The following is a 26073-nucleotide window of genomic DNA, read 5'->3' as shown; positions in this document are numbered from 1 at the left end:
ATATTAAAATTAGTCATTAAAATTAATTATTAATATAAAATATATATTAAAATATAAAATATACATTAAAAATAAGTTAAATAATATATATTTATATATAAATATATGATAATTAATTTTAATAACTAATTTTAATGTATAAATAATATTTTTGTTACGATACTATATTTCTCTTATTAGAGTTAAGTTTTCTTAAAATACCATTCTGTCAATTCTTTTTTTCCGTTGTTGTTTTTTTTCTTTTATTTTCGAACCTATTTTTATTATGTTATCCTTCCAGCTATGCCTCCGTAATAACACACTAAATCAAGCAATACAAAAAAAAAATGCTAAATCAAGAATATAAATTTTACTTCTAATAATATTTGTTAATGCTTATTGATACATGGTTTTACATCATATGCAAATTTCAACAAAACATTTACAGTAATTTCATGCTATTATTATGTTTTATACTTTTATTTGAATATAAATTTTCATGTATTAGTTACCAAATAACTTAATATATCTTGACATTAGACAAAAAATTTGAGATAGAACTCATTTTTTTACATGTGCTAGATAATTTTGGTATTTTACATATAGTATATTGGGCAAAGGTGCCGGTCCTAATCTAATTAAATATTAATAAAGGAACCAATGGATTCCACCAAACTTTGAAGGAGATCGTTTCAATTATTCAATTCTAGAAGTTTGTTTTATTAATGTTAATAGCCCACATTTGGACTAATTTAAAAAATATATATATACACACACAAATAGGTCATAAAAAATTTGGCATCCAACATTTTCGTTTTTAAAATTTTTTATTACATTGAGATTCTTAAACTTCACAAAAATAAGACATAAAGATCTTTTCGTCATTACTTTTAAATTTTTAAAGATTTATTTGTTCAAGTAAAAACAATAAGTTTAACTAAAGTAAGAATTATATGTTTTATTGTTATAAAGTTCAAGAATCTCAATATAATAAAATTTTTAGAGATAAAAATGTTCGAAACGAAATTTCTCAAAAATATTCGAATATATACGAGATAAACCTCAATGTAATCCTTGAAGTTGTACTCAAGCCTCAGAGTAATCCCTGAACTTAAAAGTTCCCCATGCTCATCCCTGAAGTTGCACTCCGGAACTCAGACTTGTCCTTTCGACACATTCTGTCCACCTGGCGCTACCGGAAAGCTGAGTTGGCATCCTTCGTGACACATGGACATTACAACGGCTAGCTGATGTGGCAGAATAAACTGTCCCCAATCAATTTGGTCCCTCAATTCAAGTTAAAACCCTAATTCCCAATTTTGAAGCCCACGGTGCTCACTCTCTTCTCTTCTCTTCTGTTCTCTGTTCTTGTCTTCTCCATCGTACTCAGCTCCTTCTTACTCATCAAATTAGCCTCTCTAGCATCATGTTCGCTCTGGACATTTTCAAGACCTTTAATGTGTAATCTTCTACCAAGCTGTAAATCATGTAACTCTGCTAAGCCATATTGGGCTTTTGAATCCACAATAAAAATATTCAGTATTTTTAGTTGTTTCAACTCCCCCATTTTCGGAGGCATTTCTACTAATTCCCAACATCCTTCAATTAAGAGATGCCTGAGATCCTTCAACTTCAATATGTGTTTGGACAGAGAAGTAAGAAAAATGCATTGTTCCAACTTTAGAATTTGCAATTTCTGCAGCCTAGAAACACATTTTAGCAACTTTATAATGTAACTATTGTAAATATTCAAGTACCTCGAATGTGTTAAACTTTTCAGTACTGAGAGTTCAGAAGATCTCGTACGCAATGCTCGGAAAGAATTACATAACTGCACTTTACGCAAAACCAATGCTGGATATCTAATGAGGGGATTGCTAATTGCTGGATCAAGATCAATAAAAGTCCTCAAGGACTCGGTATTCTTCAAGGTATTCTGATTTAACTTGGGCAAGCCAGAGTAACTTACATGGTGGACCCTTCTTGTCAAATTGGCCAAGCTTGCAGACTCACCATAAGCTTTATACTCTTCTCCCACTATGGAGCGGGCAAGATCAAGGAATAAGTCATGGATCTTGAAGGTGGTGTTTCCATACTTGTCAATCGATACTTCTTGAAAAAATGATCTCTGAAGCAGTTCCTCTTATTGCTGATTACCAACATCTTCAACCTCCAAATGCCCTTTGGATTTAATTAGTCCATTGGCCATCCAAAGATGAATTAGCTGTTCCATTGAGATTCGAAAATCTTCAGGATAGAGAGCACAAAAACAAAAGCATTACCGTGATGATGGCTTCAAATGAAAATCTTCCATACATCTGGTGCTCAGGGATGGCAGAACCAGTTAGCCTCAGATCATCATCTTCTTGTTGTCTTTGTCTGACTCCCAAAGGCAGCTGAAACCTTCTCCTATCTGAAAACTTGAAGGATTATGAGTGTTCATAACACGCAGCGGAAGTAATAAAGTAATCCTATTGATCTATTTTGTGCTTAAAATTTTATTGAAATAAGATGGGTTAGATGCCAATACCTGAGTACCCTAGTGAATAAAGCTTTCCCCTTCGATGGTACGAAGGTACTATGTGTATCCACACCGAGACTAATCCTTGTTGTCAACTCTTTGACCAATGGATTTAACTGAGAAGTTTCTTGCAACTTCTTGCACCAGCAATTCTCACTCATCATAGAATAAATAATTAATTATTTAATATTTTCAATTATAATATTATTATATTCATGGTGCTAGCAAAGAATATAATAATACTTCATTTGAATTAATATAATTATTTATTTGATCTAATCAAAATAATAATTAAATAATTATTTACCAAGGATTAGAACACTAGTTAGTGTGTGACCCCATAGGTTCAATACTAAGCGGGTAGTATATTAGTCATACTAAATTTACTAATCAAGGTTGGCGTCTAGCAACGCTCCTTGACGACCCGATAGTATGAAGTAATAATATTTTTTTTTACTAAGAACCCAAGATGAACAAAAATACAACTCCTTCCATCTTTTCAGCTCTTGGCTAACTTTTAGAGTACGGTTTGATTGTCAAACTCTAACTTGTTACCATTATTATAATGAATTATGAATGACTTAAGAAACTCATTTCTTAATTCATTCAAACCCCTTGGCCAAGGCATTATTTATTTTATTTATTATAATCATAGAGCTCAAACTCATTACCATAGTTGATGGATTCCATTTTGACTAATCATTAATTCTACAAGTATTTAAATCATACACAATGTCCATTCAACTAACACCGTAGGGTGTTAGGTGTCCAGAATCAAAGTATAACAAATACATTGTTAATTACTATGATAGTCGCAGGTCAAAGGAAAATTCTAATATTATGTTCATCATAAGAATATCCTATTGACAAATATACGGTAATTATAACCATTAGGAATTCTTAGAGTGAGTCAGTTCAATGGTTATATCTCTATATATACCATTTATATATATAATTTAACAAATGAGATCTATTAATCTTCATCCAATGAAGACTATTATATATATATATTAATCTATCTGAATCACTAATGTCCCATTTTTAGTGATTCTACGATTAAGAACAATTTAAATTAAAAGTACTCAAAAAACGTATATCTCATTATTACGATCCCTATCATAATTATTCGTTTCTAATTTTAATTAAGGACACTATCATAAATTATAAAAGTTTATTCTTATAAAAAGGAATAATAATAATAATAATTCATGATAGTATTTTGTTGGACATACACACTTATCTCCAACAATCTCCCACTTGCACTAGAGCCAATGACAGATTGGGTCTAGGGCATACATGTATTTCCAACAAAATCTCCCACTTGCACTAGAGCCAATCAGTCATATATTTCAATCATAATTCCCACATATGCTTATCAAACTCTTTTGATCCAAGCGCCTTAGTGAATGGGTCTGCTGCATTATCCTTCCCAGCAACCTTTTGAATTTCAACGTCTCCACGTTCAACGATCTCTCTTATCAAATGATACCTTCTCAAGATATGCTTAGATTTTTGATGTGATCTTGGCTCTTTTGCTTGTGCAATGGCTCCATTATTGTCACACAGTAACGGAAGTGGTTCTTTAATTGAAGGTACCACACCAAGCTCGTTTATGAACTTCTTCATCCACACAGCTTCTTTAGCAGCCTCACTTGCTACTATATACTCAGCTTCAGTCGTTGAATCAGCTACAGTAGCTTGTTTGGAACTTTTCCAACTCACTGCACCACCGTTTAAGGTGAAAACATAACCTGAAGTAGATTTGCTATCATCTTTATCTGAGGTAAAACTTGCATCAGTGAACCCTTTTGGTATAAGTTCAGAATCTCCATAGATGAGGAATTGGTCTTTGGTTCTTCTTAAATATTTAAGAATGGATTTAACCACCTTCCAATGTTCCTCACCAAGATTTGCCTGATATCGACTGGCTACTCCTAGCGCATATGCGACATCAGGACGTATACATGTCATGGTATACATGATAGCTCCCACTGCACTAGCATGTGGTATTCTACTCATGCGTACTCTCTCTTCTGAAGTTTTAGGACAATCCTTTCTGCTGAGGGTAATTCCAGTGCCTATTGGTAAATAGCCCTTTTTGGAATTTTTCATGTTATACCTTTTCAATATGGTATCCATGTACATAGACTGTGAGAGTCCAAGCAACCTTTTAGATCTATCTCTATAGATTTTTATTCCTAGAATATAAGCTGCTTCTCCCAAATCTTTCATGGAGAATTGTTGAGATAACCAAGTTTTGGTATTTTGCAATGCTGGTACATCATTTCTTATTAGTAATATGTCATCAACATAGAGTACTAAGAAAATGATTGTACTCCCACTAAACTTTTTGTATATGCAAGGATCCTCTTCATACCGGATAAAATCAAACTTTTCGATTGTCTTATTAAAACAAATGTTCCAACTTCTAGAAGCTTGCTTTAGCCCATAAATGGCGCGTTGCAGCTTACAAACTTTACTATGATCAGACAGAAGTGTGAAACCTTCAGGTTGTGTCATGTACACTTCCTCTTTGAGTTCTCCATTAAGAAAAGCTGTTTTCACATCCATTTGCCATATTTCATAATCATAGTATGCTGCTATAGCAAGTAGAATCCGAATAGATTTGAGCATTGCCACAGGAGAAAATGTTTCTTCATAATATATTCCCTCCTTTTGACGGTATCCCTTGGAAACTAGACGGGCTTTATAGGTCTCTACCTTACCATCTGCTCCAATCTTTTTCTTGTAAACCCATTTGCAACCAATAGGTTTTATGTCTTTTGAGGGTTCAACCAAAGTCCAAACATTGTTGATCCTCATAGACTCTATTTCGGATTCCATGGCACTCTGCCATTTTAGACTTTCGGAACTTTGCATTGCCTCTTCATAAGTCTTAGGATCATTATCATCATAATCGATCCCATTTTCCACATATTGCACCATTAGGTTTAGCCTTAGTGGTGGACGATGTTCTCTTGTGGACCGTCGAAGAAGTAGTTCTTGTACCAAATTTGGAGGTTGTTGAGCCAGTTCCAAAGGTAGTTCAAGGATTGATTCATTAATCTCTCTTTGAACTACTATCGGTTCGTTATCCTCAACTCGTGAAGATGATAAATTTGGTATTAGTTTAAGGACATCCAAAATTGGTTGCTCAACTTGAATTTCATATTCTTGAGCTTGTACTATTTCATTGGTTTCTTGAACTTCATCAAGTTCTATTTCTTCACCTTGTCTTCCTTCAGAAAGAAATTCCTTTTCTAAAAAGGTTCTACCTCTTGCCACAAACACTTTGTGGTCAGAAGGGTGATAGAAATAATAACCCATTGTTTCTTTAGGGTAACCAATGAATCTACATTTATCGGACCTAGCATCAAGTTTATTACTTTGCAATTTCTTAACATATGCTGGACATCCCCAAACTCTAATGTGTTTGAGATTTGGTTTTCGTCCTTTCCATATCTCATATGGTGTTGAAGAAACTGCTTTAGTGGGTACTTTATTTAGCAAATATGCTGCTGTTTCTAAAGCATAGCCCCATAAATTCAATGGAAGATCAGTAAAACCCATCATGGATCGAACCATATCTAATAAAGTTCGATTCCTCCTCTCTAAAACACCATTGTGTTGTGGGGTACCAGGAGGTGTCCATTAAGAAAGAATCCCATTTTTCTTTAAGTACTCAAGAAAATGATCATTTAGATATTCACCTCCTCTATCAGATCTAAGCACCTTAATGCTTTTACCTGTTTGATTTTCAACTTCACTGCGAAAAATTTTGAACATTTCAAATGACTCAGATTTGTGTTTCATAAGATACACAAAGCCATATCTAGACATATCATCAGTGAAAGTGATAAAATAAGAATATCCTCCTTTGGCTTGAATTTTTATTGGTCCACAAACATCTGTATGTATTAGTCCCAATAATTCTGTAACCCTTTCTCCATGTCCCATAAATGGAGTTTTGGTCATTTTTCCTTTGAGACAGGATTCACAAGTTACATATGATTCGTAATCATATTTGTTAAGGTAACCTTCTTTATATAACTTAGAAATCTTTTTTTCTCCTATATGACCAAGTCTACAATGCTAAAGATATGATTCATTTACTTGATTATTCCTCTCTCTTTTGAGAGTAGAAACATGCATGACAGAATTACCATTTAAATCGGGAAGAATATAAATGCCATATTGGAGATAGCCATTTACGTATAAGTCATCACCATAATAAATAGAACAAATGCCATTTTTAATATTAAAATAAAAATCACGTTTGTCCAACATAGAAACAGAAATAACATTTGCAACAAAATTAGGAATATAATGACAATTCTCTAATACTAATGTCTTGCCCGTAGGCATTGCTAAAGAAATAGATCCAGCAACAACATTTGCTCTATTCCCGACTTGAAGGTAAGTTTCTCCCTTCTTCAGCCATCTACTTACTCGTAGTCCCTGCAACAAATTACAAATATTATGAGCACTTCCGATATCTAATACCCATATAGAAGAATTAATAGTAGCCAAAGAAATCATGAAAACTGTTTTCAAGTATGTCTTACCTTCCTCTTTGGTTTTCAAAGAAGCAAGATATTCCTTGCAGTTTCTTTTCCAATGACCTTTGCCTTTACAATAAAAGCATTCAGCATCATCTTTATCTGCCTTTTCTTGCTTGTCCTTGGGTTTGGTCACACCACCCTTAGGTGCCATGGGTTCTCTTTTAAAATTATTCTTTCCATTTCCTTTTGCTTTCCACTTTCCTTTCTTCTTAGAAGAGCTGCCAACTACCATAGCAACTCCTTTCTTTTTCTCAGATGCAATTTGATTCTCATAATCAATTAGCATGTTGAGCATTTCATGAAGATCACAACTTACTTTAATTATATTAAAGCTAACAATGAATTGTGAAAAAGTTTTTGGAAGAGATTGCAAGATCAAATCTTGTGAAAGTTCTTTGCCCAATTTGCATCCCAACTTCTCAAGTTGTTCAATAAGATCAATCATCTTAAGAACATGGGGTCCAACAGGAGAGTCCACATCAAGTGTGGATCTAAACAAAGTTTTGGACAATTAATATCGGGCTGTCTTACTTTGTGCACCATACATTTTCTTAAGATGTTCGACAATAGTCGGTGGATCCATATCCTGATGTTGCATCTGAAGATCAGAACCCATAGATGCCAGAATGATGCATTTGGCAGTAAGACAATTTTCCAAGTACTTCTCATAAGTCTTGGTTGCCTCATTATCAATACTTCCATCCTCTTTAGAAACTGGGGCCGTAACAGCAGGCTTATCGATTATATCAATTAGTCTTTTATGCATGAGAACAATTCTCAAATTGCGATACCAATCATCATAATTGGCTCCAGCCAATTTGTTATTTTCAAGTATGCCACGCAGTGATAGAGCAGACATATTATTCATGAATCTAAAACGAAAAAACAAATATAAGTACGTATTCACACATACAAATAACACTTTCTACAATAATTATTATTATAGAAAATTAAGAAATCTTTATTTCTTAAAAAAAATATTTAAAATCATGAATGAGTATCTTGGTTGTCAAGTCATTACTCATACAATTTTAAATAGATGATTAAATGTATCACATACAATTTTAATCCCAAATAATTACCTGGTTGTCAGGTTATTATTTAATTGAATTATATTTTATACTCCTAGATTGTCTAGGTTCAAGTAAAAATTAATTCATTCCATGTATCAAATACATATATAAATTTTATCATTGAGTACGAATCTCCTGGTTGTCAGGTAACTCCTCGTAAACAAAGTATAAAATTTATTTATCCCTTTTTTCCTTTCAGTTTTATTTCATAAATAAATAAAACAATAACAACAGTATGTTCCTTAACATACATATAATTTTATCCCATAAATTTATAATTTTGACAATGGCATCTCATACCATTATTAGGAATCACATTCACTATAATAACAAAACTTAAATTAATCCTATTAATTATGAAAATTTTTGCAATAAAACTTTAAACACAAAAGTGCCATGGCTCTGATACCACTTAAGGATTACGAGTGTTCATAACACGCAGCGGAAGTAATAAAGTAATCCTATTGATCTATTTTGTGCTTAAAATTTTATTGAAATAAGATGGGTTAGATGCTAATACCTGAGTACCCTAGTGAATAAAGCTTTCTCCTTCGATAGTACGAAGGTACTATGTGTATCCACACCGAGACTAATCTTTGTTGTCAACTCTTTGACCAATGGATTTAACTGAGAAATTTCTTGCAACTTCTTGCACCAGCAATTCTTCACTAAGAATTTGGAATATTTGTGTATGTGGAGGTAAAAAGAGAAAACTTATATTTTCTTTCTTTTATCATATACACATATATAGTATGAGATTGGTGACTGATTTGTGAATCAAATTACAACTTAATTTGAGACAAAATCAATTAGGATCTTATCCATATTTAAAACTCATCATAGAATAAATAATTAATTATTTAATATTTTCAATTATAATATTATTATATTCATGGTGCTAGCAAAGAATATAATAATACTCCATTTGAATTAATATAATTATTTATTTGATCTAATCAAAATAATAATTAAATAATTATTTACCAAGGATTAGAACACTCGTTAGTGTGTGACCCCATAGGTTCAATACTAAGCGGGTAGTATATTAGTCATACTATATTTACTAATCAAGGTTGGCGTCTAGCAACGCTCCTTGACGACCCGATAGTATGAAGTAATAATATTTTTACTAGGAACCCAAGATGAACAAAAATACAACTCCTTCCATCTTTTCAGCTCTTGGCTAACTTTTAGAGTACGGTTTGATTGTCAAACTCTAACTTGTTACCATTATTATAATGAATTATGAATGACTTAAGAAACTCATTTCTTAATTCATTCAAACTCCTTGGCCAAGGCATTGTTTATTTCATTCATTATAATCGTAGAGCTCAAACTCATTACCATAGTTGATGGATTCCATTTTGACTAATCACTAATTCTACAAGTATTTAAATTATACCCAATGTCCATTCAACTAACACCGTAGGGTGTTAGGTGTCCAGAATCAAAGTATAACAAATACATTGTTAATTACTATGATAGTCGCAGGTCAAAGGAAAATTCTAATATTATGTTCATCATAAGAATATCCTATTGACAAATATACGGTAATTATAACCATTAGGAATTCTTAGAGTGAGTCAGTTCAATGGTTATATCTCTATATATACCATTTATATATATAATTTAACAAATGAGATCTATTAATCTTCATCCAATGAAGACTATTATATATATATTAATCTATCTGAATCACTAATGTCCCATTTTTAGTGATTCTACGATTAAGAACAATTTAAATTAAAAGTACTCAAAAAACCGTATATCTCATTATTACAATCCCTATCGTAATTATTCGTTTCTAATTTTTAATTAAAGACACTATCATAAATTATAAAAGTTTATTCTTATAAAAAGGAATAATAATAATAATAATTCATGATAGTATTTTATTGGACATACACACATTTATCTCCAACACTATCATCATCAATACGCTGGAACCTCTTGACCATGTCTTTCATCCTCTTGCTGATAGTATGACGAAACAAAATAGTCTTGGGTTGGAAGCGGGCTAACCACCCTTCACTTTGAAGTTGGTTGGATTCCATTGAACAATCTTCCAAGATATCTTCCAGCACGTGCATGGCATCGGAAAGCTTTTTCAGCCAGTCCTTTATGGCATAGCTTTTGAATTGCTCCTCTGTAGCATCTTGGAACAATGCACGGATTGCCTCGAGATTATCAGACAGCTCTTGGATCTGTGAGTCAATACCAGAAAGTGCTGCAATCTCATTCTTGACAAAAGTGTTCAAGTTTTCAATGAGAATTCCAAGCAAAGCATCAGTTGTCATTTTCAGAGATGAAAGCAAGGATATGTGAAAGTTTAGTGAGGGATAGTTTGGATTTGCACAATGTCAACACCACTCTCAATGTAATCCATCATTGCTTCTCAGACAATCAACCATTAGAAAAGATTAAAATTATGGGGTGAGTTCCATTACAAAGAGGGATTTTTACTTGCTCTTTGAAGAAAACACTTCTTTGGCAGGTAAATTTTTCTTTATGGAAATATTATGACCATGGAAATTCAATGGTGTCATTTCATAATTATTTACCCTTTCCCCTTTGACAGTAGCCATGTTGTGCTGGGAAGAGGACCTTGAGATTCTTGAGACATGTTCTTGTGCACTGAGCAAGAGTGGCAGAACTAAATGCTCTCGCGATGCCGCCAAGTCTCAGATTCTTGTTTAGGATTCTGCCAACATTGTAAATAGTACATTCTTGTTCCACATTGTTGTGACTGTGAATAATGCTCCTTCTTTTCACTTTTGTACATTTATAAATATTTTTATATTCATTTTTTGTTCATATAGAATGTTCCTTCTAGCATTCATTTTGCTTCCCCAAGATTCTACCAAGTATAAACAATGCCAGAAACAATTATAGCATGATTATTGTGTTTTCTTTCAAGAACTAGTGGATGTCTCAACCACCAGAACACAGATGAACAAACACATTAAATACTAATTGCTTAAAAAATATATGGTGACAACATGTTCTACTTGTCAAAAGAATATGACTGAAGTCAAAAAATTGAAACTGAATACTTCCAATTGCTTTGCTCATGCTTGCCATAACCGTCGGACTTTAAAGATGGAGAAGACAAGAATAGAGAACAGAAGAAAAGAGAAGAGAGTGAGCACTGTGGGCTTCAAAATTGGGAATTAGGGTTTTAACTTGAATTGATGGACCAAATTGATTCGGGACAGTTTACTCTGCCACATCAACTAACCGTTGTAATGCCCACGTGTCACGAAGGATGTCAACTCAGCTTTTCGGTAACGCCAGGTGGACAGAATGTGCCAGAAGGACAAGTCTGAGTCCGAGAGTGCAACTTCAGGAATGAATATGGGGAACTTTTAAGTTCAGGGACTACTATGAGACTCGAGTGCAACTTCAGAGACTACATTGAAGCTTATCTCAATATATACTCTTAAAAAAATAGCACGCTACATGTGACTTTTTAACGGTGAAGGCATTCAAACGAACAAATTCCACGAGGAGTCAAGGGTGCGTCATCCACAAGGCCACAACAACTTGAAAATGGAATTAACATTACAGTTGACTGAGTTGAGGGAGAGATTTATAATTTGCTCCTTCAAAAATTACTTTTGGCACAAGTCTTTTTCATTTGTTTGGCACTATTTCAAGTTTAGCTCTTGTTATGTTAAATTTTCATTTGTATAAAATACTAAATATATGTTTAGTCTAACGAAATTAATTTATATTTTTTATTAGAAACATTTTTGTTTTGAGTCAATTCTCCTTTATAAATATCACGGTTCACATTAAATTTATGTGACAAAGGGAGTTAAATTTTAAAGTGATCAATAGCCACTTGCATCGAAAAGATTTTTGAAATTCTAATTGCATTGTAAATATCTTCGAGATTAAAAAATTACAATACATTAATCCTCACTTTCTTTTTGTCAAGCTACTCGTTATGTCGAGTTATTCGAAATGACGTCGTTTTAGTTTTAGCACTAAATATTTGATGAGACGATGTTATTTAACCTTGATGGTCATATAGTTTTTTTGGTGAGGAATAAGGCATTTTGTAGTTCATTAAAGTTAAATAATATCATTTTATCAAACATTTGAGATCGAAACTAAAGCAACATTATTTGGTCTAGTCGAGCACTATGTGTTAGATTACTTTCTGCGTGACAAGTAATTCAACCGAAAAAAGATGGAGACCAACATGATGAAATTTTTATAATCTTGGAAATGTTTATGGTGCAACTAGAATGAGGACCTTTTTTTGTGTAAATAGTGAATTTCAAAGATCTAGCTAGAGTTTAACTCGAAAAAGGATTTAATAATAATAATAATAATAATAATAATAATAATAATAATAATAATAATAAGTGGATCAAAACTAAACAAAAATTTTATAAGAACTAAAATAAAAATATTCATATTAAAAAAGAATAAAAGAATATTTAAAAATTATGGGTCCAATTTAATTTCCTTGACTATAACAGAATTGGACCATTGAACTTATCTATCTATGGTTAATGCATTAGATCCGTTTAAGAAATTCATCCATTTTGAAATGGGTGGTTGGCATTTGACAACTTAGACAACAATCAAACTATAATTGAATGTCTATCCTTCATTAATTTGGTCAAAGATCAGAATAAAGAATACTTTTGAAGCCACTTACCTATTGATGTCCTCATAACACCCAACTTTATGCAGTTGGTGTCTCATAAAATCCCAATAATCCTTTCTTGTTATGGTGGATTCTTTTGTCTCACCAGTTTCATTTTTGTACGAGGCCGTTTCTTTGATTTTAGAGTTTACTTTCAGTCAATTATTTAAGGCTTTATTTTCTTTCCTCTTGGCTCTTGGCATCTCAGGTCCTTTTTCTTTTGTTGTCTGCGATAACATCATAAACCAACAGTAAATCATATTAAAATTTATGGCATATCTTTACTAGAACGAGATAAAATTTCCTATAAATAAACATAAAGTTTAAGGGTGAAAGAGAGGGAAAGAAAATATAAACGATTTTTTATTTAAAAAATACAGAAAATACACGAGGCAATAAAGAAGAGGTCCCCATAACCATAACACTGGAATTTAATTATGCAAAGCTGTCATTTCCAACAGATGACAAAAATAAATAAATAAATAAACCCCTTATTCTACACGGCAATGAGCCAAACAAAAAAACTATATATGCAACGCTGAACTAGGATTTCAATTCTCTTGCTGTTTCATTTCTAAGGAACAGCAGGAACAATGTCAACTTTATGGGAGCAAAATTCTCAAACTTCACAGCTGCCGTTTCTTGGAGACAGCAGGTGAATAGAATTCCTGAAAATATCAAATAAATTATTAACAACGGCATGCCAATTAGGCTTAGATTCCAAAATTCCTCAATTAACCAGAGTAAGAAAGATTAGCATACTCCTAGAGCACATTTAATACATGTTTCATAAACTTCTGCAACCATTCATTTACATTGCATATTTAGAAGCTATGTAAGACAACAAAAAATAAGTGGTTGGAAAAGTTCTAGAAGCATGCACTAAATGTGATATAGAAACATACAAGTATAGTGATGAATTGGGTGTTCAATTATGATCCTCCCAGGACTTGCTTTGCAACCCTTTTCAACGATTCAGATGCCTTGCGAAGATCAGATTCTGAATGCCCTGCAGAAACATACAATCTAATTCCAACAGGTAAACGGCATTTGTCCAATGTTGATCGTTTGGAAGCAACCACAAATACTGAATCTTCTTTCAAGACCTGCCAATACAAAAGATTAGGTGCAAGTAAAAGCATTAACAAACAAAATATTAAATTCCCTTACACGCTCGGCAATAGCTTCAAGCAGGCGTCGGTCTTCCTGCATGGAACCTGTTGACTTCTTCAATTTCAAATAAACAATTGGTGACTCTTGACTACCTGCAATTGTCAAGCCTGATATTCCTGACAATCCTGCACCAGTCATTGTATTAACATATTTAACAAATAAAAAGTAAATGACAAACCTCATCTTAATGGTTCAGGAAAGAAAATCCAATACTTTACTGAAACGTTGTGCAAAAGCTAAAATGCATATGCTACTCTACCACATGATTGATGATTCCATTGAAGAAACTTGATCTGAGAACAAAGCTCACCTTTCCATAACACAGCAATGTTATTCTTCAGCTTTTTTATCAGTTTGGGATCTTTCTCCAGAATGTCCAGTGCTGAAATTGCAGCACTTGCAAGATATGGGGGCAGAGACGCAGAAAAGACATAGCCGGAGCTACTTAGTCGCTGTCAAGATTAAAAAGGGCATATTAGTGCATGGAAAAAAAGATAACGGTAGTAGCGGAAACTCCAATGGCAGGTCTTTCCTTCGTGACTTATACAATTTGTACTTAGATTTGGGAAGAAGCAATGCAAAAAAGTTGTGAAAAGAAAATCACTTGAGAAAAAATCCTGAATTTTCTACATTTGCAATCTTTCCATTTTCTTTCCCCAGTCTATTTTAGAGACCCAGCATGGTACTAGTGGGTGCTGATTTTCATTCTTATTAAATATGACAGTTACATACTTGGTGATCTATCACCCTTGTACTTCCGGTGCAGAATCCTCCTTCTGTGGCCAATGCACGTCCCATATCAGCAGTTACAAGATCTATCTTCTCGATCTGTAGTAAACAACCAAAAATCACAAATAGCAATAAAATTCAGAGTATGAACACTTGAATGCATGCATGTGGATGCCCATAGAAATTTTTAGCACTTACAGGGACTCCATAGTGTTCAGTGAGACCTCTTCCAGAACTTCCAAGCACACCAATTGAGTTGCTCTCGTCCAGCAAAATACGAAAACGGTATTTCTCTTTCAGTTTAATAATCTCATCTAAGGGTGCTATCTGACCAGAATTCTGAAAAAGATTAAAAAGATGTTAATAGGTATTGGTCAAATAATTTGTTTTCATATGACATGGAGAGATGTCAGTTTTGCTAAAGTAGAAAATTAGGTATTACAGTTTGAAAGATTAAGAAAACCAGGGCAAGCAGTAAACATTCCTTGTTAAATGGCATTGCAATGCATCTAACTACAAAACAGACTCATTCTTTTTCATTTACAACCATATTGCTGCCCTTGAAAGAGCATCTGAATAGCCAAAATAACGTGGAAAATACAAGGCCGAAAGGTGCAGTAAGGTTCACAACGATATAAGTGATTATTAGAATTGTCAAACCACATGATTCTTTTATCTCTTTTTTCTACTTATTGTTGTCTTTAAGATGACAGACAAGTGCGTAATAAAAGAGCATATACCCTTCTATCCAATAGTAGTAGTACTAAAGAGAAAAAAAAGCCCAACTTCTGAATATTTTAAGCAGGCCTGTTTTCCTTTCAGAACATAAAAAGGGTTACAATTAAACTGGCATATAGAATTAATTCAACCAAAGGATTGCAAGTTTGCAACATTAATAGGTTCAAAATGCTTATTTCAATTTGTTACAAGTAAATATCTTCAATTTCAAATGATTTATCGCTTGAGCTTAGCCAAGCATTCAAGCAGGCACCTGCTTTAAATATACTAACAGTATGAAGTTACATCATAGTTTTGCTGATTTTGTGTAGGATAATACATATGAAAAGTAATCTGGAAGAGCAAAATGCTGATGTCTCATATGCATGTAACGTGTAAGTTTTTGCTAATGTCTCATACGCATGTAACATGCAAGTTTTTGCTAATGTCTCATACGCATGTAACATGTAAGAGAATATCTACCTGGTAAACAGCTTCAATGACGATATAACGCCGCAGTTTCTTGACTCGCTTGTTTTCTGTAGTAATTTTCTCCAGAGTTTGTCTCAAAGAGTTTATGTCATTATGCTTGAAATACACCACTGTGCTTCTTGAAAGGTAAAGGCCATTCTGAATTCCCCAGTGGACTCCTTCATCCCTGTTAAAGATATCAGCAAGAATCATTTTGCAAAGAATTTTCAAATATCAAGTGAAGCAACAAGAGCCAACTCAACTATTGTCATCATCAAGAAGCAGAAGCAATTCAGTACAAATCACACAACTAATGGTATAAGTTTAGTGTGGTTGTCAACATTTAATACCCATTATAAATGTCACGAGACCAAAATCCTCAGAAAACTGAAAAAAAACCACACGATTAACAGTCACACTTATGCATACTTACGCAACAATTATATCTCCCTTTTTAGAGAAAGCAGGAATTGCACTGAACATGGTAGACAATCCATAAGAGTAGAGAATTGACTCAGGGGTACCCAAAAATTTGGCTATTCTTGCTTCACAATCGAGATGGACATCTGAGGCAAGGAAAGCTATCATAAGAACAAATATTTCCTAGCAAAGTAGAACTGGAATCTACTTTAAACTTTAGTCTTACCAATTGTTCCATAAAATCCACGGGGACCACAAGAACCTACACCATATTTATCTAAAGAAGCTGTACACGATTCCTGAAAGAAAAAGTTGCTATAAATCAATAGCATCAAATTAGTGTCAAAAAGAGAAATTTATCACTATTATGAGCATTGTTTCCTTACCAGCAACTTTTTATGGAAGGCATTATAACACTTGCTCATTTTGGTTGACACCTATCATTTTAAGTTTTATGAAAAATTAGACCATCCTGACATTTATATGTTCTGTGGTTCAGACTTTGGGGAATCTCATTGCTTCTCTTACAACTAATTGAGCCATATAAGACAATTACCTGTCCTGGTAGACAATCCAAGCTATTATATTAAACACAAGAATACTTTTTCCAACAGTAAATTATACCAGCCTTTCTTTATTATCATTACGTAACATGGTCAAGAAGGAACATAAGTTACCCTGAAGGAAAAATAATCACCTCTCTAGCGCTGGTGGTTCATAGAGCAACTCTTTGTTAAGAGAAGGAATCAGTGGTTCTGGAACCCACTCATCACAAAGCTCATCTATTTCCTGTGGACATTAGGCACAAACTACAATAATGTCAAAACATCAACACACAAGCCTGATAACCACAACAGATAATAAGAGTGCTCTTTAGGGATTCAAGTCATACGCATTCATCTAATAGAAATTACAACGAAATCACCATTGAATTTGCACATCAAAATTGAAAACAGCATACGAGGCATATGACTATAGCATTAAGCAGAAAAGAAAGAGTTTGGTTAATTTGATGTTAAAACTAACCTTGTTTGTTAAGGGGCGTTTAGGAGGCTTGTAACTTTTCTGAGAGAGCAAGAAAAGGATGACGACAAGGAGAAAAACTTCGATGAACAAATGTCCTTCAACAATAACAATGGTTGATAAATCAGGTAAATGCAAAACAAAAATGGAAGTGAAAAAGAAAGAGCGAAATGAGAATAGTGACCTCGAATGTTGAATCCGAAGACAACAGCGCGGACAGAAGGAACATCTAAAGTTGAATTGAGCCAATCGAAGGTAACATTCATCAAATTCTGTACAGTTGAGCTCATCATGGTTGACACTTCCATTCTCTCTCAAGGGATGTTATGATTGATGATTCAAATGAAATGAAATGAAGATTCAGATTGGGATTTGATGGAATGGAAGAGTCAATGAGCGATGGGATTTTCGGATCCTCTTAACTGATGCAAATGCAAATGTAAATGCCACATTGCCACATCCACATGCAAATCACCAAATCCTTCCTTCAAGTTTTCAACCCAAAATATTATCATTTTTTTTCGGTACATAAAACGCTATAATAATTATTTATTAACATTTATTATTACAGATAATAAATCTCTTATCTCTCTACTAGGCGAACCAATAAAATATTTAATATTTTTTTTTTACGGTATTCCACGTCCAGACAAATTAAAAATTAATGCCTTATAAATTTGTAGTTGATTAATGAATGGTTGTTTGTACAAAATAAAATTTAAATATTTTTAATAAATTAATAAACTAATTCTTAAATTAATTCAAGATGGTTAGTTAAGATAGAATAGATTTTTTTAATCAATTTTTTACTTTTTATTTGTTTTTATATATTTTTTATTTCAGCAAATAAAAGACTAATTTATTAACGACAAAAATACTATTTAAAAATTTATTGTTAACTAATAAATTTTTACATGCACCAAATAATTTTTACATTTTGGTATTCAAAATTTCACTTAATAATGAATCTCACTAGAAAGTCAACAGAATATTTATATAATATGTACAATAAATTATTTATTTGACTCAATATTAGTTAAAAATAAATATTTAGAATAAAATACTACTAATTTTTCAAACACAATATACTCATATTATTCAGAATAATCATTAGATCCCTAAATACATATTGTACAAATATTCTCTTGCCTCCTTATACTTCCTCTTTAATAATATGGTATGGATCAACGTAAAAGATTCATGACCTAGAAACCAAAATCCTGAGAAGTCGCGAATTTTTTTTTATCTTGGACCTGACTCGCTAATTTATTCCTTAGTCTGCTCTCCCCTCATGAGCTTATATTGGGCTTAAATATTATTGGGTTTTTTAGCTTCAACCAAAAACGTTTCAAGTTGAAAGGAGTATCAAGTCCGAAAAAAAAGTTGAAAGGAGTATGATCCAATTGTAACAAAAAGAAAACACTTAAGCACCAAAAACAAAAGAAAACCTTGACATGACTAGCATAATTATTTTGGATAATAGAGTTGAGAGGGAAGACGTGATTTGGCTGGATTTGCATTAGAGAGGTGCTAACTAACGTTCAGCCAAAAAGGCAATCATATAATATTTATAACTATTCATTGTCATAAAAGTGATATATGCATCTATAGATACTTATAGTATCCGACAGCGCATGCTAATGATATCGATGAAACCTTGCAATGAAGCACATGTTGTGTCTCCAAACTCCCAACTCCATCTTTTAAAAATACATAAACAGCTAGCAAAGCAAAGCAAAGCAAGAGCGGGAAGATATTTATTAATTTGGAGCTATTTATAATAATGTATTACACATTTTATCCAATATAGGATACAACTATGAATAATGATATTAATGCAAACCACCCAATTAGATCGGGTATTCGCCTTTTTGGAACAAAGCCTTTGGACCACCTTCACATCATTTAATTTATGTTATCGATCGAAATCACGTATATATAGGTTATTAATATTTGATATTTGATGTAATTGAAACTAGTAATAGATACCCCCTGCGCTGCGTTGCACGGGGTTTCGTTTGATTTTTTTTTTTTCAAACGGATTACTGATTTGTTAACTTATTGTAACATAGAAATGGAAATATTTTTTATTGTATTTTTTATGGAGATGATCCCATAAAGGCCGTAAAAAGCTATGTGTCGCATTATTATTGGACGTATTAATGAATCGGTTAATTTTGAATTTCTTAACAAATTAGAATAAAACCTATTTTTTTTATAACAATAACAATAAACCCAATTGTTATCAAATCCGATTGAACTGACTAATTTATATAATCCACTGGATTATGGTTTTTGTTTTGTTTTTGTTTTAAACAAAAATCAGGGATATATTTATCTTTTATCAAAAAATTTAAACATAATTCAATTTAAATTGTGTAAATAGATCGAATCAAATTGGATCTAATAATTATAATGTGGACAATTGGATTTATTATTGTTGCTATAATAAATCGATTTTATTCTGATTTATTAAAAAAATTATTAACCGATTTAATAAAAATATCCACTAATATCATGCGTAAACTTCTTAAAAAAAGATAATTTATTATTTTTTGGTTATTAGATTGGTTTTTGTTTTACTTTGTTAATTTTCTCGACTGTACTTGTATTCAATAATGTTAGTTCTTTCAAATTAAATCTATTATACGTAGAATGATGCATGCTATAAAAAGTTTATTTAAGAAGAAAAGAACAAACTTTATAGTATTAACTAACCAAACATGTTTGCTCAAATAACCTCACCGTGTAGGTTATGGAGTTCGTAGGACTAGTGATGTAATTTGTAGTTGAAACTTGAAAGTAGCATAAGTTTTAATAGGGTACATGATATAGTTAGTAACGTTGGAATACATATATAAACTTTATATTAAGGGAAATCGATAAGTTTTACTTCAACATAAATAGTTAGGAGCGATATCATCTTCATTTTCTTTTGCTTTGTCATACAATTTGCTTTAATTGTCGGTCTACTCAACGGAAGATCATAATCGTTATTGATACGTTAATGTATTGAAAAGAATCAAAGATGGTGATGATTTATGATGAATACCCTCTCTATTAATATTGTAATGTTGTTGGAAGATTTGAATAAGAAGTCTTTAATTCCATTCTCAGATATTATGAGTGAGTGCATGAGATAGATAGAGCAGTCAATATTATAAAACGGCGATATTAGTTTTGGTTAATAACACATGGCGGTCCAAATAAACTAGTACTAATTATATTATTGATTGTCAATTATAATTATTCTGATGGATCAATATAAAGGGAAGATATTGACATGGCAATGAAGCAGGGAAAAAAAGTGGGAATGGTCAGAGAAAAGGAATTATGAATGATGTTATTGATGTAAAGATGGTGGGAGCATGTGATTAAAGGTGCGAGGGTAAGGAAGAAGGCTGAGATTATAGAATAAAGAAAAAAAGAGTGTTAGGGGATAGCAAATTTTGTGAGTTATAGTTATCAATTAGCCATCAATAGTGTATTTATTGGTGTGAGATTTTATCTAATAATAAAAAATCACTTATTTTTATTTTGATGGCTAAGTACTAACCAATTTTACTAGCTAAATACTGCTGTTCTCTAGACTTCTCCTAAAGAAAAAATAAAGAAAGCAAAGCAAAGCAATGGCGCTGATGAGTTAGCAGCAGTCTCACTCGAAGCATAAAGGAAAAGTGAACTATACTTCCAAATTATATTGGCCATGTTCTCAAAAAGAAAGAAAGAAACGAATCGTATAAGTTTTAATTCCCTAATCACGTGTGTTGTTAAATTGGGTTACAACGAATTAAGCAGGAGGCAGGTAGTACTGAAGTATTATTAATATTTAGGTCTTGGTTCCATTAATCATAAATCAATTGAAAACATTTTATCCACGTTATTATATATACCTAGTAGAAGAAAGAAACACGACATAAACTCTAAAGTAGTAATGTAGTATTGAGATTGGCTGCTGGAATCAAAAAGATTTTCGATATTCAATATAATCATTTACGTTACCTTCTTTCCATGAATTTAATCTTTTGAAATAAGTGATTTCATGATATAATATTAAAATTTTATATTTGAAAGGTCTAGAATTCAATCTTTAATAAATTTTAAAAGTATATAAAATAATATAAAACAAATATGAAAAATACAATACTTATACAAAAATTAAATAAATTAAAAAAAAAAAACCTTCTTAAGAAAACGATATATAATCACATGTTACCTTCTCCTAACATATACCATAAACGTCTTTAACATTAAAAAAGTTGCGCTACATTAATTATATATTCCTTTTCCATTGAATTATTCCTTATACTATAAGATTAAAAAAATTGTACCTCATTAGTCATATATTCTTTTTCGGTCGAGTTACTTTTTATGCCATGAGTGATCTGGTATATTCTTTCACTATGGACTTAACGAAATAATGATGCTTTAATTTAGTATTAGTGTTGTTCGTTGGTCGGGTTCCGAACAGGTCGGGTGGACAGAAGATGCAAGGGTGAGGACGCCTTAAATTGGGTCGCGCTGTTTTACGGGTAGTCGAGTAGCCGAGCACTTGTATTGTAGAGATGATGGGGGGTGCCACCTGCAAAGACACTCCGACGCTCAAGTCAGCAATGTGCAGGCGAGCAGAATGAAGAGTTGAAAAGATCTGACGTACCTCGGGGGAAGAGCCAATCTTCCCCTTTTATACATGTCAGTAGTGGGCCCCGCGTGAGGTCAGGCCCAATTCTCCAAGGACGCTGCCCTGCAGCCGTGTGTGAGTCGTACAGGACGCGTGTCCGGGTCGGTTGGAGTGCAGGCATCCGGGTCGGGTAGAACTCGGGTCAGGTCGACCCGTGTGGACCTTGGGCCGGGCCGTAACAGTGCCCCCACGCGCCAATGGTGGTCGTGGGAGCTACCAATGGCGTGTAGTTTCACATGTCGTCTGGTCGGCCGCTCGTGGGGAGGATGCGCTCCCAACGCGCGTGCCCCTTGGTTTGCGTAGGCAACCGTTTCGTCGCTCCGTTTCTCGTGTCGAGCATTGAATGCTCATAATGGGGTGGGAAAAAACCCCGTTTGAAAAGACTATTCTGCCCCCAGGTGTTTTCGCACTTTGGGGGAGCAGTTTTTAAACAGTTCGTTGGTTTTGTTCTTCTGTGTTTTATCACACTTCCCATTTCTCTTCTTCTTCTTCCCTGTTACAAGATTTCAGAGCATTATTGTGGTACCTTCGTTCATCTATCCTGCATTTTCCCAGACTTGCAACTCCATCTCCTTTCCATCGATTTAGGTAACTTTCTAATCAACCTCCCTTTTATGCATTATTTCTGTATGCTTGTTATTTGGTTTTTTGACGTTACTGCGTAGCCTTTTAGTTGCGAGTAGATGTGTTAGGGGGGAAAGTACCATTCCAGGGTAGGTTTTTTATCGTTCTTTTAGCCATTTAGTCTTGTTTGGCCTTAGTCGGGAAGTCGTGGGGGTGGTGTTTGTGTTCGGCCTGAGCAACCGATCTCTTAGACTAACTGGATGGTACCCCCATGTAGGTATGGCTCGCACGGTCTCCCGGGCATCCGTTAATCCTGCGGCGTACGACCAATATGCTTGGGTCGTCTCTGATATAAGGGATTCACCCAATCAAATGGGCGAGGAGGAGCTCACCGAGTTCCGACAAGCCGGGTATTTGTGCGGCGGGACCGACGAGGAGGCCAATTACGACGTTTTCGTCCCGGCTCCTCACGAGCGATTGTACGAAATCAACTTCCAACCCCGCCAGGTCGCCGACTGGATTTGGTTCTACAAAGCCATGTTCACTCAAGTCGGAGTTCGCATTCCGTTCTCAGCCTTTCAAATGGCGCTCTTAAACCGAATTTCCGTGTCACCGTCGCAGTTGCATCCGAACAGTTGGGCTTCGATCCGCTGTTTCGAGATGGTCTGTGAATATCTCGAACTGCCGGTGTCCGTGGATGTTTTCCTCTTTTTCTTCACCCTCACAAACCCTTCCAAGGAGGGGAAACATAGAAAAGGGTTCATGTTCTTCCGGGCTGCCCAGGGTCGGAAGATTTTCGGTTTGTTCGAAGATTCTTACCATGGGTTTAAAGACAAGTACTTTAAGGTCCGCCCGGCCAAAGGTCGTCACCCCTTTTGGTTGTCTTTGGAGGGGGTACGGCTCATCCCGACTTATTGGAGCTTCGGGGCAGGGGCCAATAGTTTTATTAAGGTAAATTATAGAAGCATGTCGGCAGTAGATAAGCAGATTGCCGAGGTGCTAAACGCAGTTTTTGGGAAGAACCCAGTAAATCCCCATCTCCTCATGGGTGACCGGGAGTCCGGCCGTAATTATATTTGTGAGAAGCTTTTTACTTTTCCCTTTGTCTTTTTCCCTTTTGTTGATATTGTGTGACGATTAACCGACCTTCTTTGTTTTCCTGTAGTGGATATGTCTGCGTCGGTGACGGGTCTTCCCGATTTGTTTCAGACTTTCCTTGGCGGCGGTGATGATGAGGAGGATAATGACCAATCTGCTGCTGAGACGTCTACAGTTCCCCCAGAGGACAATACTACTTCAGGGCAGGAGGTCGTGGTTGGGGGAACCGGTGCCTCGACCCAAGCTGCCCAGGTCGAGGTCGAGAAAACGGTTCATGCCTCTCCTCCTCGCGAAGTGGTAGGCCAAGGGGGTTCGACGTCTGCCCCTGACGATGACGTGGAGGTGGTCCCCACCCCTAAAAGGAAAAGGAAGGCGTCTTCTAGTCCCGAGGGGGTCCTCACCGTCATGGAGAGGAATTTCGATGCAAGCAACTTTATAGATACCCAACTGATCCCTGGCACCGAGGAGTACTTCCACGAGTCTTCCCTTGCCGGGCAGGCGAGGTGGATGTACCGAACACTTCTGCGGGGTGCTGTGATAGCCCGGAAGGCTGAGTTTGAGCTGTCCGGGATGGAGTCCCTCCGCAGGAGGTTGGAAGCTAGTGGGAAGGCCAACAATGAATTAAAAAGTGAAGTGGAAACTCTCCGGGAGCAGTTGACTCAATCTTCAGAAAAGTTGGATGCCGCCGAGAAGAAAGCCACCACTGCTGAGCAGAAAGCTACCGCCGCTGAACAAAAGTTAACAGCTGCCGAGAAGAAATAGAAAGAGTCGGACGCGACGATTGAACGTTTGGTCGAGCGTGAGATGGCTCTGGAAGGTCAGGTCGGCGCGGCGCAAAAGCGTGTGGCCGAAGTTGAGGAAGAGAAGCGGGCCGTGGAGGCCGAACTGTCGACATGGAAGGCGAAGTACAAGGACGTCGTCAAACAGGGCAGGGGTGCGATCCTGGCTACCGAGGAAGCCCTTAAAGCTCAAATTAAGATTGTTGCCCCTGAGGTCGACACGTCGGCGATCGGTGTCCGCAAGGTTATCCATGACGGCAAGGTTGTCGATGCCCCCATGAAATGATCCTTCTGTTTTCAGTTTCTGTTTAGCCGCTTTGTTTTGACTTGTAAACTATTTTAGTTTTTGCCGTTTTTGGCTTGTGAACTATTTGGTGTTAGCCGTTTTACTTTTGGCTTGTGAACAATGACCTTTTTTGGTCGCTTGCTCGTGTTGTCGCGATAAACCTTTTCTTGTTTGTCTGAGTGCGTTATCGTTTCTAACCGTTTTGGTTTATAGTTGTCGTTTATTCGTCTGATCGTGTTATTGTTCCTATTAACCGTTTTTGGTTTGAAGTCGTTTAGACCGGCGGCCCGTGGCCTTTCGTGTAGTTATTTGTTACAACGGTGGTAGATGACCTCCCGGGGTGATCAGTCCCGGGTCGCATGTCGTTGTTAGTCATGACGGGATGTTTTATCTGAAAAGCGGAGATAAAATATGGTGGAGAATTTGCACAAGTATATCTTATTCGGTAACCACATAAAGGACTTGAAAGTTACTATAAGTGACAAATTGACTACTTAGCTAGATTAGCCGGCATGTCGTTCCGTCCTCTAGGGGTAGAATCTTCTAAGGTTGTCCGCGTTCCATGTCCTCGGGACCTCCTTGCCATCGAGCCTTTCTAACTTAAAGGCTCCTTTTCCCATCACCTTTTTGACTCTGTAGGGACCTTCCCAGTTTGCCGCTAGCTTGCCCTCTCCGGGGGTCGGCGGGCCGATATCATTCCGTCTTAGGACAAGGTCGTCAGGCTCAAATTCCCTCTTGAGCACTTTGGTGTTGTATCGCAGAGCTATTCTTTGTTTTAGCGCCGTTTCCGTCAAATGGGCCATTTCCCGGGCTTCATCTATCAGGTCCTTTTCTACAGTTTCCTCCACTCCTTTCAAAAGCAATCGCGGACTCGGTTCACCGATCTCTACGGGTATTACCGCATCCACCCCGTACGTTAATCGGAAAGGGGTTTCCTTGGTGGAGGACTGCTCGGTTGTTCGGTAAGACCAGAGGACCGACGCTAGCTCGTCGGCCCAAGCACCCTTCTTATTGTCCAACCTCTTTTTCAACCCTGAAAGGATAACCTTGTTGGCGGACTCCACTTGTCCGTTCGTCTGGGGGTGTTCTACCGAAGAGAACCTTTGCCTTATACCCAGGCCGCTGAGAAATTCTGTGAACTTCTTGTCAGTAAACTGTGTGCCATTGTCCGAGATGACGATTTCTGGTATCCCGAATCGTGTTATCACCTGCCTCCACATGAATTTTCTGCAATTGGCCGAGGATATGCTAGCCAGTGGTTCGGCTTCTATCCATTTGGTATAGTAATCAATCGCTACTATGAGATATTTGACCTGCCCAGGGCCGACCGGGAAGGG

At 35.3% G+C, this 26073-nt stretch overlaps 1 protein-coding gene and 1 long non-coding RNA gene across 2 annotated transcripts; one reads left to right on the top strand and one right to left on the bottom strand.

The window, feature by feature from the left end:
- Positions 1-10070: 10070 nt before the first annotated feature.
- LOC127741299 (uncharacterized) lies at positions 10071-10938 on the top strand. Its single transcript, XR_008002244.1, has 2 exons — positions 10071-10629; positions 10714-10938. It is a non-coding gene; the product is annotated as an uncharacterized LOC127741299 (long non-coding RNA).
- Positions 10939-13136: 2198 nt separating this feature from the next.
- LOC107461266 (long chain base biosynthesis protein 1) lies at positions 13137-17825 on the bottom strand. The gene is made up of 14 exons (XM_052253274.1): positions 17513-17825; positions 17332-17426; positions 17003-17094; positions 16862-16883; positions 16692-16742; positions 16532-16604; positions 16319-16451; positions 15898-16072; positions 14896-15036; positions 14701-14796; positions 14279-14420; positions 13966-14093; positions 13701-13901; positions 13137-13463 (listed from the first exon to the last, which is right to left on the bottom strand). Exons 1-13 carry the CDS (start codon positions 17634-17636, stop codon positions 13728-13730), a joined length of 1446 nt encoding a protein of 481 aa, XP_052109234.1. The 5' UTR covers positions 17637-17825; the 3' UTR covers positions 13137-13463; positions 13701-13727.
- Between the last annotated feature and the right edge of the window lie 8248 nt (positions 17826-26073).

The sequence above is a fragment of the Arachis duranensis genome, chromosome 8 (genome assembly GCF_000817695.3).
Source record: "Arachis duranensis cultivar V14167 chromosome 8, aradu.V14167.gnm2.J7QH, whole genome shotgun sequence".
NCBI classification, from domain to species: Eukaryota; Viridiplantae; Streptophyta; class Magnoliopsida; order Fabales; family Fabaceae; genus Arachis; species Arachis duranensis.
Note: the sequence above shows the minus strand (reverse complement) of the source record. Positions and strands in the feature narration are given on the sequence as shown.